Source organism: Saccostrea cucullata, unplaced genomic scaffold (assembly GCF_032062105.1).
Source record: "Saccostrea cucullata isolate Sc308-1 unplaced genomic scaffold, CSIRO_AGI_Scuc_v1 ctg2856, whole genome shotgun sequence".
Lineage (NCBI taxonomy): Eukaryota > Metazoa > Mollusca > Bivalvia > Ostreida > Ostreidae > Saccostrea > Saccostrea cuccullata.
The window spans coordinates 14,321-30,179 of NW_026934882.1; the positions used below are offsets into that span (position 1 = coordinate 14,321).

A 15,859-nucleotide genomic window follows, 5' to 3' on the forward strand; every position below is an offset into this window, starting at 1 on the left:
GGCAGTGAATGAGGCGCTTTGTGCCACACCACGTCTACAGTTTTGGTCACCATGGTCGTTCTTATAATTGGTGAATTCTAGAAATAAGTCTGGAACCGGTAGCCAGGGAACGGTGAATTACTGTGTGTGGTCATTTCTGTTTTCTCCAGCCGGTAAGCTTGTTTTGGTTACTATTTATAGGAGTTTGTTACTTTTTGTCTGTATCTTGTTTTGTGTTATGTAGGTGTTTATATTTTGTTATTTGATAGTATTCTAGAAAAGTCGTTTAATGTATTTTAGTGCATAGGGCATAGAGTATACTAGGGGCTCAGGACGGCAGATGTGAGTGGTCGAGTGGTCAGTTTGTGTCTAGGACCGGAGCATACGGAGGGGCGGCGGCGGTACAGGATATACGTGTACTACGTCCTCACAGACTTGTGAGAACAACAGAGCGCCCGTCTAACGGAGGGCTAGATGTAGGTAGAGACGTTTTAAGAAGAAGACCTGTGAGTCCGGCGGTCTAGATGGTCAGTGAACATGGTGTCGACCCAGCGGTGTATGGAGGCCCAGTGGTGCCGATAGTGTTGAAATAGGAACAGTTGTCAGACAAACTCCCAATTTGGTTAATTCAGAAAAAATTTCTAAAGTTACATTAAAGTGAAGAGTATTTGAAAATATAAATTCTATTTTGAACTTTTTGAAGCTACTTGAAGTTAATAATTTTTTTAAAAACAAATTTACTGTTTTCATTAAACAAGTTTTGTTTGGTATTTATTTCTGGCACGCAATTTTAAGTTCATTGTTTGTTGGCGTGTCAGTTTATTCTTTGTAAAGTTATATTTTTTTTCTTTCTTTGTGTGAGTGTTTGCGAGTGTGGTGTATGTAAGGTTTTTGTGTTTTTGTTTGTTTATTCATTTCTTTGATCTGTTAAATAAATTTATTTTTGTTTAATTGATTCTACAGTGTTTCGTTTTCTTCCGGACTCACACAAAATCCAAAAGAACTCATTACAAAAACCTTCTCTGTATAAACCATGTTTTACTCTATGACAACAATTATCAGAACACTAAATGTCTCATTTCAACAGTTTTTAAATAAATGCAAAATATGGACAGTAGCAAACCTGACTGCTGTGACTAATATTGTTATTACTTAAAACTAATTTATCTACAATATTTTCAGTTTTTGGAAATATTTTAATCAGTATTAAAACAAATTTATTTTCAGATGCTTTTGTATACATCCCTACAGTATGACATATTTGAAATCTTAGTCAGATTGTTACAACGATTTGAACTCGATTATTATAATGGCTGGACTCCTTCAATGAAAACAGAGGACCAACTGCTCATTGTACTAATGAAGTTAAAACTCAATCTACGGGACACTGACTTGGCTCATAGATTCTGTGTCAGTCGACCAACAATTTCGAACATCTCTCATACCCTTGTTCATGCACTACACAAGATGCTGTCTGATGCCGTAGTCAATGAATGTTTTCCAAGTCAGCTTAAATGCAAAGGTTTGTTTTAAAATTTATCATAATGACTTGCAAAAATTTAATGCAGTTAAATTTATTGTATTCTTGAAAGTTTGACTGTAACACAATTTTTTTTTACACAATTACAAATAATCAAATTAATTTTTTTCCAACTTTTTTTCAGGGTCTCAGTGCCAAAATATTTTTGAGGATTTTTCCTCTGCTAGAGCATCCATGGATGCAATTGAAACAACCCAGGACATCCCAACACATATGGACAATCAGGCCATGGCCTACAGTATGTACAAAAGTCGCCATACTGTTAAAGCAGTAACTTGCGTGGCTCCAAACGGTGCACTTGCATTTTGCTCCATGCTGTACCCAGGTTCTACTTCTGATGTAGCTATTGTACGTCACAGCCAAGTTTTACGAAAGTTCAAAGCTGGAGACCTTATTTTGGCGGACAAAGGTTTCACCATTCATGACCAGTTGCCCCAAGGTGTCTGCTTAAATATACCAGCTTTTTTATCGACATGAGGCCAGTTTACCAAACAAGAAGCAGCACTGTGTTACAAGATTGCTAAAGCACGTATTCATGTGGAAAGAGCCAACGAGAGGATAAAGAATTACGAGATTCTCCGTCACATCCCATCTACTTACAGACCAATCTCAACAAAAATATTTCAACTCTGTTCTTGTCTTGTAAACTTGCAAGCTCCACTTTTGAAAGAAATTACTTAAAGATACATGTACTTATTATAAATTTGCATTGGTGTGTGACAGTATGTTACACTAAACAGTAAAGATATTCATACCAAATTGCAAGGGATAAGCAAATTTTGATTTGTTATCAATGTCAATGGTTATATTTGTTAACTTTGTAGTATGTTGTAATACATGTACTTCAGAAAATGAAAATCCCTTTTGTTAGCATGGATTTATTACAAGAATGTTTGGCAATTCCATTCTTCATTTGACAATATAATTTGGAAGAGGGTTTACTTATAATTTTAAATCTCTAGTTTCAAGTATATTTACCTTTAAAGCACAACTCAAAAATTCATGTTTTCAACAATTTATCTATTAACAAAGACAAAAATGTTACATTTTCACTTTGAGAATAACATCTTCAATTCATTAATAAAATGATTCTAAATTTTGATATTCTTTTTTATGTAGTACATAGATTTTATTAATCATCATTGCTATTTAAAATAGTCTTATAAGCCAGAAGTTTTATGATGGATTGTGACATATCATATCATACATTTATAAGACTTAGGAACATTCAACACATTTAACATGATTACCCATTTTCCATTGTTAGAAAATTCTAGAGGTACAAAACCAAGTGTCTAGAAGTTCAACCCAGAACTCAGTTTTCCATCAGTGCTGGAATGAAAATGTTAAAGTAGAAATCTATCAGCTTTGAAACATTTGCTGTCCATTCATGTCTTTTACTATTCTAATCACAATGCAGTCTACTCTTGTCCACACAATTAAGTCGCAGCATGTTTTTTTTACATATGTGTAGCTGGCCTTGAATTTGATGATAGTATGGGTGACTGGTTTTCAGGCACAGGGTATCTTGTTTAAGATCTAAAAAAAATCAAAAAACACTTAAGTTGTGTTATACCAATTCATATCCCCTCCTTTTTCAATATCTTCATACCATATTGAACAGTTGCACTTGTAAATTAATACATGTATTGAAATCATTTACTCACCAAGATTTTTAATTTCAAAGTACTGGACAATACAGATTTTTAATGTTATTTGCCTATGAAAAATCCTTCAAATTTTGTGCCCCATCTGCTAGTATTGAAGACGATGCTGTATATGGACACTTCACCTCTACAATATCAGGAATGGCGTCTTTGGCTTCTGGAGTTTGATAAAATACACTGCATGTTGGTGGTCGAACAACTAAGCCATCAGGTGAAGCTCCCAACACTTCAGATTCATGCAACCATATCCCTTTCAGAAAAAATTATAATACTACTGAATGCAAACAAACCATAATACAATTGATTTTGTAATGCAAACAAAGTCTAAGCAGAGCTTTTATAATCCTTCCACTTCAAATAGATTTCCAGCAAATTTTCTGGAATATGTTGGTAATTGAATATTTTTTTTTACAATTAGACTTCAGTAATTGATTTCTGTTTGTCACCAGGATAAGTCCTGTTATTTTTGACACAATGAATGTTAACATGTCAGAGGTTGAAGGAATATTATTTTGTGTTGTATACCTGACTGCTCTACAGCTGCGTCAAAGTCCTTTTCATACTTTCTCAAAGCATCATCTTCATGAGTGATACCCCATGCAACAGCCTTGATGGACTCCAGATTGTAAGCCGACATCAGTCGTTTCTTCAGTGACAATGTCAATCTGGAGAAGAAAATATGATTTTTGGTTATTAATCTTATATTTCCTGCATCTATTTGTACAAATATCTAGTCATTACAGTCAAACCTCATTATCTCAAACTCAATGAGACCAAGAAAAATGTTGGAAATATCCGTGGATTCAAGAATAATACATAGAGAGTTATCGAGAATAAAATGTCCCAGTCTTTTATAAATGGTTTGGACTTCAAAATTACTTCGACATATCCGTGGAATTTGAGATAATGGGTTTGAGATAACAAAGTTTGACTGTAATTTAAAAAGTCTATTTCGCAAAAATTTAATCACACGTCTTACTGCCTTTGCTTAGAACTGAGAACTACACCAAAGTTGGAAGCTGTTATTCTGTATTTCCTTACAATCGACCACATTGGGTTGTTTTGTTGCCCAATTGTTGCCAATGCAGCTCTTTTAATGGCTTCATCTGACAGGGATAATGCATGTCGTAACCATACCATAGGGGTACATGTATATCAGAATGAACATACTCTGGTGATGTTAACAGGTCTTCAATGAGAGGTACAGGTGGACCAGGTTCACATGGCTCTGGTTCAAGAATCCAATTCAATGCTGAAAAATTTCATTACTTGTGTCATTCTCAAAAAATACATCCATAATATCCATATCACATATACCAAGTAATTAATATAAGAGCTAGTCCATACATTTCATTTTAGTGAACACTGTAATGGGTTTTTGTAATGTATGCATTACATATCAAATTTACAACTCTCTTGCATATATTTGTTCAGAATTGTTCCTGTATATAATTTTGTACGTGGCATTCTTAGTGTGAAAGTGCCATGGAAAAATTGGTGCAAATGTACAATTAATATTTACTAAATTATTAACAAGGTTTCATAATGACAGAGTATTTAAATAATAGAAGAATGATCTGATAATTCACAAGAATATGAAACAAAATATTTTTTTAAATGCAATTGAATGATTTTTTTTTCCTTTCAAAAATGTATGCTCATGTACAAATATTGTCTTTCCAATTATTCAAAGGTTGTTATTAATATTTATTACATAGTATGTTCAAAAATTGGGCAATATACATAGCCAACTAAGGCAACTATATTAATGCTCCTCATCTTTGTACATTTGTTCACAATGAAAATTAACCATCGGTCAGTAACAAAATAACAGTTTCATAATACTCTTAATATAAAAATCAAATCAAACTTAAATAACAACAATAGTAACACCAAAATCATAACTTCCTTCTTATATTTTACCAATAAACCTTCCAAGCTTTGCTAACTCTTGGTGCAAAAAACACCGGTCACTTTCATCAAAGGGTCAGTTTAAAGCACTTCAAATATGAAGCAAATTTTTTTTTACGAGTGATTTATAGAATAGAATAGAATAGAATAGAATTAGAATAGATTTTATTTCCAATCATGGTCCCACTGGGGGCATAACACAGATACAAGTATATCATTACATAAAATAGACAATGTACATAATGAAACATTAAACCAATTTACCCATGGTGGTATGCAAATATTGTAAATGCAATATAGTAATATTCAAAAATCATATACAATATTTTGATATGAATTGATTTTATAATCTTAAGATTTACTCATTTTCATTTGTAAAAAGCCATGTTAACTTTCATTATTGAACATAATAAAAAGATTAAACCAGTATTAACATGATGGTGTGCAAATATTGTAAATGTATTAAAAGATAAAGGTCTATTAATGGTTTACAAAAGACATCAAGGGACGGTGCTTCAGGAATGCACAATTTCTAGTCTAAAATTAATGAAAGGTTGCATTCCTCCTCATGTCTAATGTAGATAGGCAAAAATAGCTCAATTATAATTTATAAGAAGTAACAATGTAGTAATGTTCAAACATCATATACAATATTTTGATATGAAATGACTGATTCATTTTCACTTGTAAAAATTAAGCCATATTAGCTTCTCATTAATGAGTATAATAAAAAAATGAAACCAATTTCACCATGGTGGTGTGCAAATATTGTAAAAATATTATAAGATGAAGGTCTAGCTCGATCTATTAATGGTTGCCAGTCTACAAAAGACACCAAGGGACGGTGCTTCAGGAAATGCATGAATTCTAGTAAAATATCTAAAATGAATAAAAGGTTGCATTCCTCCTCATGTCCTATGTAGATAGGCAAAAAGAGCACAATTATAATTTACAAAAATTAACAATGTAGTAATGTTCAAACATCATATACAATATTTTGATATGAATTGACTTAGTAATCTTAAGATTGTCTCATTTTCATTTGTAAAAAGCCATATTAGCTTCTTATTAAAATCAAGATTAGGGAAATTGGTACATATGTCTGAGATAGATTTTAAGAAAGTTTCTCGTTCATCTTTGAATTTAGCGCATTTAAAGAGAAAATGTATTTCATCCTCAACCTCATTTAAATCACATTTTGTACATAATCGCATGTGTGCTGGGATACCCTGAAACCTTCCAACTTCAATCTGTAAATGGTGTGAAGATATTCTAAATCTACTCAGGCATCTCCTCAACTCAAAATTTTTGATGATATCTAGATAATTTTCGAAACCAAATTGATCTTTAATTTTAACATAAGTACGTAGTTTACCATCCCTATAGCTACCCAAATTGTCATGCCATAAATTTATATAAGTTTTCTTTAGGATTGTATGTATTGTACAATGTTGTATATTTACAAACTTTTTTCAAGCTATTTAAACATCCCTTAAGATCTGGTATATTTTCTAGGATGAAGTGTAGTGATCTGTACCAAGAGGATCTATTATCAGCATGTAATTTCTTAGAATGTATATATGCATTTCTGAGTAAAGGAAATTCTCCATTATTTTCTTCCAATCTTTCAAGTCTTTGCCAATACCTAATCATGCTTTTTACTATGTCAAAATGTAATGGGAATCTACCTAGCTCTGATAAAACAGCAAAATTTGTAGATTTTTTATGTACACCAAGAAGAAATTTACAAAGCTTTACGTGAAGTTTTTCACATATGGTACTAGAATATATCTGATCCAAGGAGACTTTATCCCCCCCTTCTAAATTTACTAGATTTGCAATTGAATGATCCCCAAATCTCGCACCCATACAGAAGAATTGGTTTGATTGTGTGATCAAATACATGTAGGCATGTTTTAATTTTGGGATTCATTGAGAGAAAATTTTTCTGAAGTTTGAAATATGCTTTTAAAGCCTTTTTATATAAATCATTTTGAGCAAAAGAAAAGATGCCTGATGCACTGAAGTATATACCAAGATATCTACAATGTTGTACACATTCAAGAATATATTCTTGATATTTAAAAATATGTTTAATGGGCCACATCGCTCACCTGAGCACTGTGGCTAGGAAAAAATAAAAATTGTTTTTTTATTGAAAAGTTTAAATCCGAAAGTAGTCCCTTGACCAATCATGGCTTTGCTTTTCTTGAGAAGGTTATTTTTAAAGAATTTTCCTATATATTTCTATATAAAAATTTGATCATCCCTTGTGGCCCCATCCTACCCCCGGGGGACATGATTTGAACAAACTTGAATCTACACTACCTTAGGATGCTTTCATATAAATATGATCAATCAGGGTTTTGCTGTTCTTCAGAAGAAGATTTTTAAAGATTTTTCCTATATATTTCTATGTAAAACTTTGACCTTCCATTGTGGCCCCGTCCTACCCCAGGGGTCATGATTTGAACAAACTTGAATCTACACTACCTGAGGATGCTTCCATATAAATAGGATCAATTATGGCTTTGTCATTCTTGAGAAGAAGATTTTTAAAGAATTTTCCTATATATTTCTATGTTAAACTTGGGTTGGCCATTATGGCCCCGCCCTACCCCCGGGGGTCATGATTTGAACAAACTTGAATCTATACTACCTGAGGATGTTTCCCCATAAGTTTCATCTTTCCTGGCACAGTGGTTCTTGAGAACAAGATTTTTAAAACATACCATCAAATTTTCATTAATTCCCAATTATCTCCCCTTGAATGAGGGCGTGGCCCTTCATTTGAACAAACTTGAATCCAACTTCACCCAAGGATGCTTTGTGGCAAGTTTGGTTGAAACTGGTCCAGGGGTTCTTGAGAAGAAGTCGAAAATATGAAAAGTTTACAGACAGACAGATGGACAGACAGACGGACAGACATGCAGCTAGATAGAGGGACGCCGGACAAAATGTGATCAGAAAAGAGCTAAAAATGAAACATTCCTCACCACAAAAGCCAGAAGAATATAGGGACCACCACCAGTAACATGTTTCTGGGAAGAACCAAAGCCATAAGAGAATCCATGCAGAGATAAATATCAATAGTCCTGAAGCTTCGATGCAGGACCAAGTACGAGAATTGCTACAAACACTACTCCGGAGACTTACCTATTATCCTATGATGTAACGTGCTTTGTCCACTGCAGCTGGTTCCCTCATAAGCTGGTAGCGAGGACAGTTCAGGATGTCCTGTCAACTTTATTCCTCAACCTTCCTGTCTTAGACTGAAAAGCAATAAGTGGAAATCTTTAGTGTTGCCTAGTGACTTTGAATTAAAAAGAAAGTTGCAAGATAGTGAAGGGGGGGAATTCTAGTCAACTCGGTACCTGGTGTATTCGGCACCTGGTGAACTCGGCACCACTAAAAGTGAATTCGTCACCAGGTATATTCGGCACCTAGTAAACTCGGCACCTGGTATATTCGGCATCTAGTTAATTCGGAACCTATTTTATACGAGTTACTTTTCACCTATTGATATGTTTTTTATTGCCAATTTATTCAATTTTTCTAATGTAAGGGGTGAATTAATTGAGGATTTATTAAAGACTTGATTTTTTAATCTTTCTATAAATATTGTAAAAAGATTAAAATGTTACAGCAGCGAAACATTCTCAATAAAAGAAAACAAGTAACAAAATACCCGAAACGGATCTTTGAAAATATGATAATAAGGAAATATTCTTCATACCATCGATCTTCATAACTGTATTCTATAAAAATAATATTTGCGTTGTCAGTGAGTTTGTGTTTTAAACTATAATACAAGGCGTTTTTGAGCTAAAAAAATAATAATACGAAATTGAATATAGATATACATGAAACACTACGTGTGTAACATACGTTCAAATTAAAATTTTGAAAAACTGCTTATAGAGAGGATATACATAATAGTAATAACGCAAAGAGAAAACACCAGAAGGACAATTCAGAAGAACAGACTGTCTCAAATATTTTTGAAATAAATGTACAAAGTTTTCTTAAAGATTTATAATTAATATTTGAATTAGCCATGTGTTCATAAAACTTTACAACATTTGGTCTACTGCAATAACTACCGGTACATGTACTATGTAAAAAAAAATCCTTATCACAAAAGTGCCTGGTAAGGTACCTTAAATTTTTTTTTAACAAACAAAATCTTGGCAAATTATATACTGATATTGAGCACAAACAATGTATCGTCTATGCTTTCGCCCATATACATGTATTAGAATTATTTTCAAAGTTTTCCGGGCTTTGAAAAAAAAATTAAATTATAGACAGAACATCATGCTCCATATATTGATCAATAAATCAATATGAAAAGAAATTGACATCATGATTATAATTTCACGTCAATAAAAATTCTTCTCAAAGCAGCAGGCTTGGTAGGAATCTACATGAGGTCGTGTAATTTGGGTTGTAAACGCACGTGTTAAATAACCAGAGGTATTTTATTACCGAGTGTAGAACATTATTATTAGATGATGAATTATCTTACACTAATATGTTACAAATATAATGATAACCAAAAAAATGTATAATACATTTATAATACATTTAAAGTTTTTTTTTTTTTTTTTTTTTTTTTTTGTGGGGAGCGGTCGCTACGGAAGTAAATAAATGTTGAATAGGGGCTCGTTGAATAGCTTAACAAATTATAGTAAATTGGTGTTAAGACGCAGCTAGAAAAAAAAGATTTATTGTATAATTTACATGAAAGTACTGTTTTTCCAAAGTAACAAAACAAATAGAAAGATCTTTTTAATTTTGTTTAATTAAGTTTGTTATAGTCTGTACTTATCAAAACTACGCCATTATACGACTTTAACGTTAAATTCAATGATGTACGTTTCAGTTCGAATTAAAATTCAAAATTCTTCATTGAAAAAAAGGACTTTACACAAAACGTATTCATAAAGTTTTAAGGGCTGGAACTTCCACGTATGAAGGACCGTAATTTACATAGAAAAGTATTTATTAGAGGGCGAAACTCTCTCTCTCTCTCTATTTTTTTTCTCGTATATAGCGATATTAGACTGTTTAATTAGAAAATGCGTTAAGAGAACAAAATTATATATTTTTAATATTGTGAAATGTTTTCCAACATACCTTACATTGCTGGTTTTCTTTAGGTGGTACAGAACAAGTGACATAATGACGCCTGCATGGAATCTTTCACTATATACCCTCCTCATTTTCTGACATCTCACACTATACGCTTGTGATTTTTATCCAGTTTTATTTCATAACAATTTTATTTTAAACATCCCATTTTAAAAGCGCATCATCCCATTAAAAAGGACATTAATTCATTTTTTAAAAAAAATCAGTAAATGAAATGTCACCAAAAACGCATTAACAAAAATAATTTATCAATCAAAATATAAAAGAAATATTAGCATAATTCTTATAATTTCAAACAGGTTTCTGTAAATCACGGAGGTCAAATACATGTATTTCAGTTAAATAAATCTTTAAATCAACAAAGTAGTCACAAGAAAAATATTAAGACAAAAACTCAAGTAATAATACATATGTCGATTTATAAAAGAAGGGTGCCGAATTTACCAGAATCTGGTGCCGAATTAACCAGATTCTGGTGCCGAGTTCACTAGGTGCCGAGTTAACTAGATACCGAGTTCACTTTTTCTATGAGTGCCGAATTCACCAGGTGCCGAATTTACTTGTACCCAAGGGGGGGGGGTATTGATGCTGTGCATTTTAATTAAGGGGACGACCATTTGATCCTGAGGGGGGGCCTGGCAAATTTTTTTGAGACGGATTATTTATTTTCATGCCTGTCGAGGACAGATTATTTATTTTCAAGATTATCAAGGACAGATTATTTATTTTCTTCTATGTCTTACCGTACCTTTATCAATTGATTCTAAAAGACTAATCATTTATATACAGGATTTGGGGAGGGGACAGGTATAACTTTGTTTAGGCAAGAGGTCTGGGGCCGCTGTAAGGGCTCCAGTGGGTCCTGGGCGAAACCCTGGTGGAGGCCAAGGGAGTACACCCCACCCCCACCCTGCCCACCCCCGACGCTCTTGGGGTTTCATGTATTTTAAGAGTAAAACCACGCACTATTATAGTGGTATTGGTTATTATGAACCAAAGTATCACATGTATAATTAATACTGGTCATACCGTACTTTGAATGAAGTATTCAGTTCAGGAAGCAAAGCCACCTGAAGCTCTTGGGTTTTTCAATATGTATAAGAGTAAAACTTTTGTAGGAATTGGTTAGATGTGTACCAAAGTATGACATTATTAAGTCATATCATACTTTGAATGAAAAGGGCCCAGGGGGTGAAGCCCCCTGAAGCTCTTGGGGTTTTGTGTATTTTAAGAGTAAAACTAGGCACAAAAATATTGGTATTGTCCCAAAGTATGGCATTATTATTATTATTCGTATCATACTTTGAAATTTTAAGGGATGGCCTGGGGTCGTACACATGTACGTCCCCCATAAATCCGCCAGTGTATATTTTGTATTAATTTATCTGGAAAGTATAATTATTCGACAAGAAAATTTATCTTTAATGGTGTATAAGAATTGGTTTGTATTTAAAGTAACTGTTATTTATCACACCTACTAAGTGCACATTGTCATGTTGATAATCTGACTTAAGTATCCAGTCTGGTAATCTGATTTTAAATACTATATTTGGTTCTAAAATGGCGAGCGAAGCGAGCCAAAAAATTTTTTGAATTGAAGACTTTTGAGATTAAATTACACGTAAATAAAAAAGGTATTTTTACAATATTTAATTATCAGAAGTCAAGGTCAGATTATTTATTTTCTCTGTAGTGGAGGACAGATTATTTATTTTCAACATTTTCAGGGACAGATTATTTATTTCCAAAATCTGCCAGGCCCCCCCCCCTCAGAATCAAATGGTCGTCCCCTAAATGTACAAAATCTGTATTTCACAGTTTAATGCATTCATGTATTTTGTGAATTGTCTTACATGTAATAATTGTTGCTATGTATTATTAAGCACTAAATCTATTCAACTGCATGTGTAAATGGGGAAAATGTGGATATGTAAATGATGTATAATTGCAATGTGTAAAATGTGACATTTTCTTATATGAGGGAGTCTGTTCATGTAATTTTTTTTTTCATTAATTATTCTATTTATCTTGATAAAATTATTTCAGTTAACAATATTGTTTATCTTACCTGTCTGATGAACTCAACAAAGGTTACAGAGGTGAATGGTAGAAATATGGGTATTACGGGTGTCAAAACTCTCCGTTGATGACCAGACTGCATGCCGCACTGTAAAATCACCATTTTGGATCTTTAAAAGGGGAAGCTACTCCTGAAATAAAAGAAATTGTCATAAAAATGATTAACCTGATTTTTCTTTAGGTCTCACATAAGGAAATAATTTCACTATATGTTACTATATAGCTTTAATTAAATAAATTAATTAACTAGACTCTCAGCAGATAATTCATGAATGAGAAAAAAGATTAATGCTTAGACAAAAATTCGAGATCAGAAAAAATATACCCCTTATGCGGCTTTTAAGAAAGAAAATTGAGAGTAAACATACCTATACCCTGAAATACACATGGGCAAACAGCCAACACACCATCGAGGAAGTTACATCGATCATGCGTACCTAAAAAAAAAAAGAGTTCCCTTTGATTCAGTGGCACAATTCTGCTGATATGATATTCCTAGTGCATGAGTCCAAAATTAAAACTGTAGACCTACATAAAGTTGCTGAAAATGAAAAAAGAAAAGAAATATTATTGTCTCTATAGATATACATAGAAAAACATTAGACTGAGTTCATTTTGATTGGCTATCTCCTTGCATAAGACCTTTAAGGGGTAATTTTATGCTATTTACCATGTGCACTGATTGTCATAAAACATAAGAAAAAATACCAGCCTTACAATTCATTTGACCTTGACCTTTGACATACTTTACTAAGAATACCCTGGACAATTTGGTTTAACTTAAGACTTTTGAATTTTTAGTGGCAGGTTTTGATAAATTAACCATTTAATATACTTATTAGCTCATAAAACTGTTCTTTAAAACTGTATGATATAGAATGTAAAAACTTTGAAACATGTTTGGAAAGTATTTATCACACGTGATATGGGATATATCACCACAGAAAGATCAAAGAAAATCACCGCTGATATGCGACAATAATTTTTATCATTGTTTATTGCTTGTCAAGAATATGATATGTCATTACATATATTATGATTTTTTGAATTTATTATTTCAGGCTGTAAAAACAGCTTTAAAATATTGGGAAATTTTCAATACATTTACTATAAAAATAATTGGACAAATTTGTGAATGACAATAATCAATGATGCATAGCAATTAATCTTTTCCTGACAGCCACCTTCTCCTAAAATTTGTTGTGTTATTTATTTATTTATTTATTGCAAAGTCGTCACGTCCCTGGACTAGTGCTACGGTCAATGGGCCAATTTCGAACCCTGCGTGGTGAGAGTTTGTCCCGAGACACAGTTAGATTATTCTAACTAGCATCTATATAGAATAAATCATACCGATTAATCAACATCACTACAATATGAGGACGTAAAAATAGGATAAAACATTCTCCAGTCCAGCAATTAGCCATTAAATTGTTTTTGATGTCGTGAGAAAATGCCGCAGCAGCGGTATGGCACGCCGATTGGTTCAAAATTATTTTCTGCACGACCTTAAACAAAAATTACACGAGTAAGTAAAAACTTACACAAAGTGAGGAAAGTATACACAAAGTTATTGAAATTTACACAAACTACAGAAAAACTACACAATCAACAAAATATTTACACGATATAGTGAGAAAATTACACGAACGTAAAAACGAAAACTGCACGAGTGAGAATACAACATCGACATAATGTACGACGCATCCTCATTGCGCACATTTCATTAATATTCATTAGAGAACAGCTCAGGGTGGCTTGGATGCTTGAAACATATACCTATAAATTAGTAACGTGTTAGTAATATTTATTTAATCTTTTTAAAAAGGATTCAGTCTTTTGGAATTCCGCTAGACTCTTAAGAATATGTACAATGTGTTTTATACATGTATAAATTTACACATAATCTTAAGTATGGAATGTGAACACCCCCGATTAAAAACATTCTACACATGTATAAATAACGTAAAAGGGATGCATATTACCAGTTGTGTGTTTAATTGTTAGATTTTTTAATTGTGTCATTCCTCTATCATTGTCTATATAGCAATTTCTTTTGAAAGTGTAAAATATTGATGTAGTAAAGGTCTTCATAAAAATTAATAAAAACAGCATGTGATGTAATACAAGACAGTTAACAACAAATAAAACTCTTCTCCTCCACCACCCACTGTGTGTACGTCTGTAATAATTGAGGATGTGGATGCGTGACCTTTCCATTTAGAGAGAACCCTCCCTGCTGGTGAAGGAATGCAAGACACCTGTACGCTAATCGATTTATAGTTATTTGACACATCCATAATACCTTTTGATTAAGGATTACTAGCAATTCATACAGAGATTTTGAAGCATTGTTGCGATCATCTGGGTTGTGGAATTTGACAGAAAACTTTTTGGAAATAAACAGTAAAAAATAAAAATAAGGCAAATAATTGTGCAACTTTAAGTTTTATACTGAAACAATCGAATATAATTATTATTTTTTTTAATGTAATTATGTATGTGACAAAGTAGAACATATAGTCTTTAATTTTAAACAATGTGTAGTAATTTCATTAATATCCATGTAAATGTAGAAAATTGTATGTAAATTGTAGTCGTTTTAGTTATGTGAATTTAAGCTTAACATATTATGTTTTTTATCGAGTTTGCTTTGAATAGGTAAAATGCATATAAAGGAGTTAAAACAATTTAAAATTATAATATACAGACACATATAATATCAGTAAAGCATCGCTTTTGATAGTGGGGATCGAGGGGGTTAGAATTTTTTTTTGACAAATTACCTGAAAAGCCTAATTGCATGACAAGCGAAAAAAAGGCGGGGATGGGTGAGAAGTGTCCAAACTCGAAAATCCTATTTCGTTGAGGTAGTGAGGCACCTTCAATATTCCACCTTCTTTTCTAAACACATAAGCATATATTACTTAGACTTAAACTACCAAACAAAAAAGGGGACGAGGCTTTTCAGTTGATATTTACGATAGAAAAATGTTATGTTTGGCAAAGAAAAGAAAACGAAAAGGGGGAGGGATATGCCCCTCCTGGTGCTACTGGCTGAAATAATATTCTATGAATTTAAGCGTACATGAAGTAGTCAATCGAAATCAGGATTGCAATTCAACCTAAAACTAAAGGGTGTTAAGAAAGTTCGTTCCACATTTTTCTTTCATTTTCGAAAAGAAATACGATGAGAAGATATTTACAGTTTGTAATATTTCATGTCTAAAGGGTCCATTCTTGCTACTGATTAGGTTTTAACTGTCATTTGTTGCATCAATTAAGAGAGGCCAGGTATTAAAACAGATGATGTCTGTTCAGAAAATTTAGGAATTACGCATATTTGTGACATATATTAAGCACATTGTGACATATATTAAGCACACAGGTCAAAACATCCTTTCATATACTATGCAATCATTATCGAATCTGTGAAAAATTTCAAAATGATAAAACTATTCTTTTAAAAAATGATCTATCGTTCTTATACCTACGCTCATCAGCTTGTCTGATGCAAGATTAGCTATAA

The 15,859-nt window shown here is 32.6% G+C and overlaps 3 protein-coding genes across 3 annotated transcripts in view; 2 read left to right on the forward strand and 1 right to left on the reverse strand.

The window, feature by feature from the left end:
• LOC134241482 (uncharacterized) overlaps positions 1-15,859 on the forward strand; it is a 32,184-nt gene that overhangs the window by 7,233 nt on the left and 9,092 nt on the right. Inside the window, exon 5 of the mRNA XM_062723519.1 lies at positions 1,207-1,501. The gene's annotated coding sequence lies outside the window, so the exon portion shown is untranslated. The remainder of the gene's footprint in view (positions 1-1,206; positions 1,502-15,859) is intronic.
• On the forward strand, positions 1,339-1,996 carry LOC134241484 (uncharacterized). Its single transcript, XM_062723522.1, has 2 exons — positions 1,339-1,501; positions 1,644-1,996. The coding sequence occupies exons 1-2, from the start codon at positions 1,339-1,341 to the stop codon at positions 1,994-1,996; spliced, it is 516 nt and encodes a 171-aa protein (XP_062579506.1).
• Positions 3,613-10,280, reverse strand: LOC134241485 (uncharacterized). The gene is made up of 4 exons (XM_062723523.1): positions 10,237-10,280; positions 8,094-8,227; positions 4,357-4,438; positions 3,613-3,851 (listed from the first exon to the last, which is right to left on the reverse strand). The coding sequence occupies exons 1-4, from the start codon at positions 10,278-10,280 to the stop codon at positions 3,668-3,670; spliced, it is 444 nt and encodes a 147-aa protein (XP_062579507.1). The 3' UTR covers positions 3,613-3,667.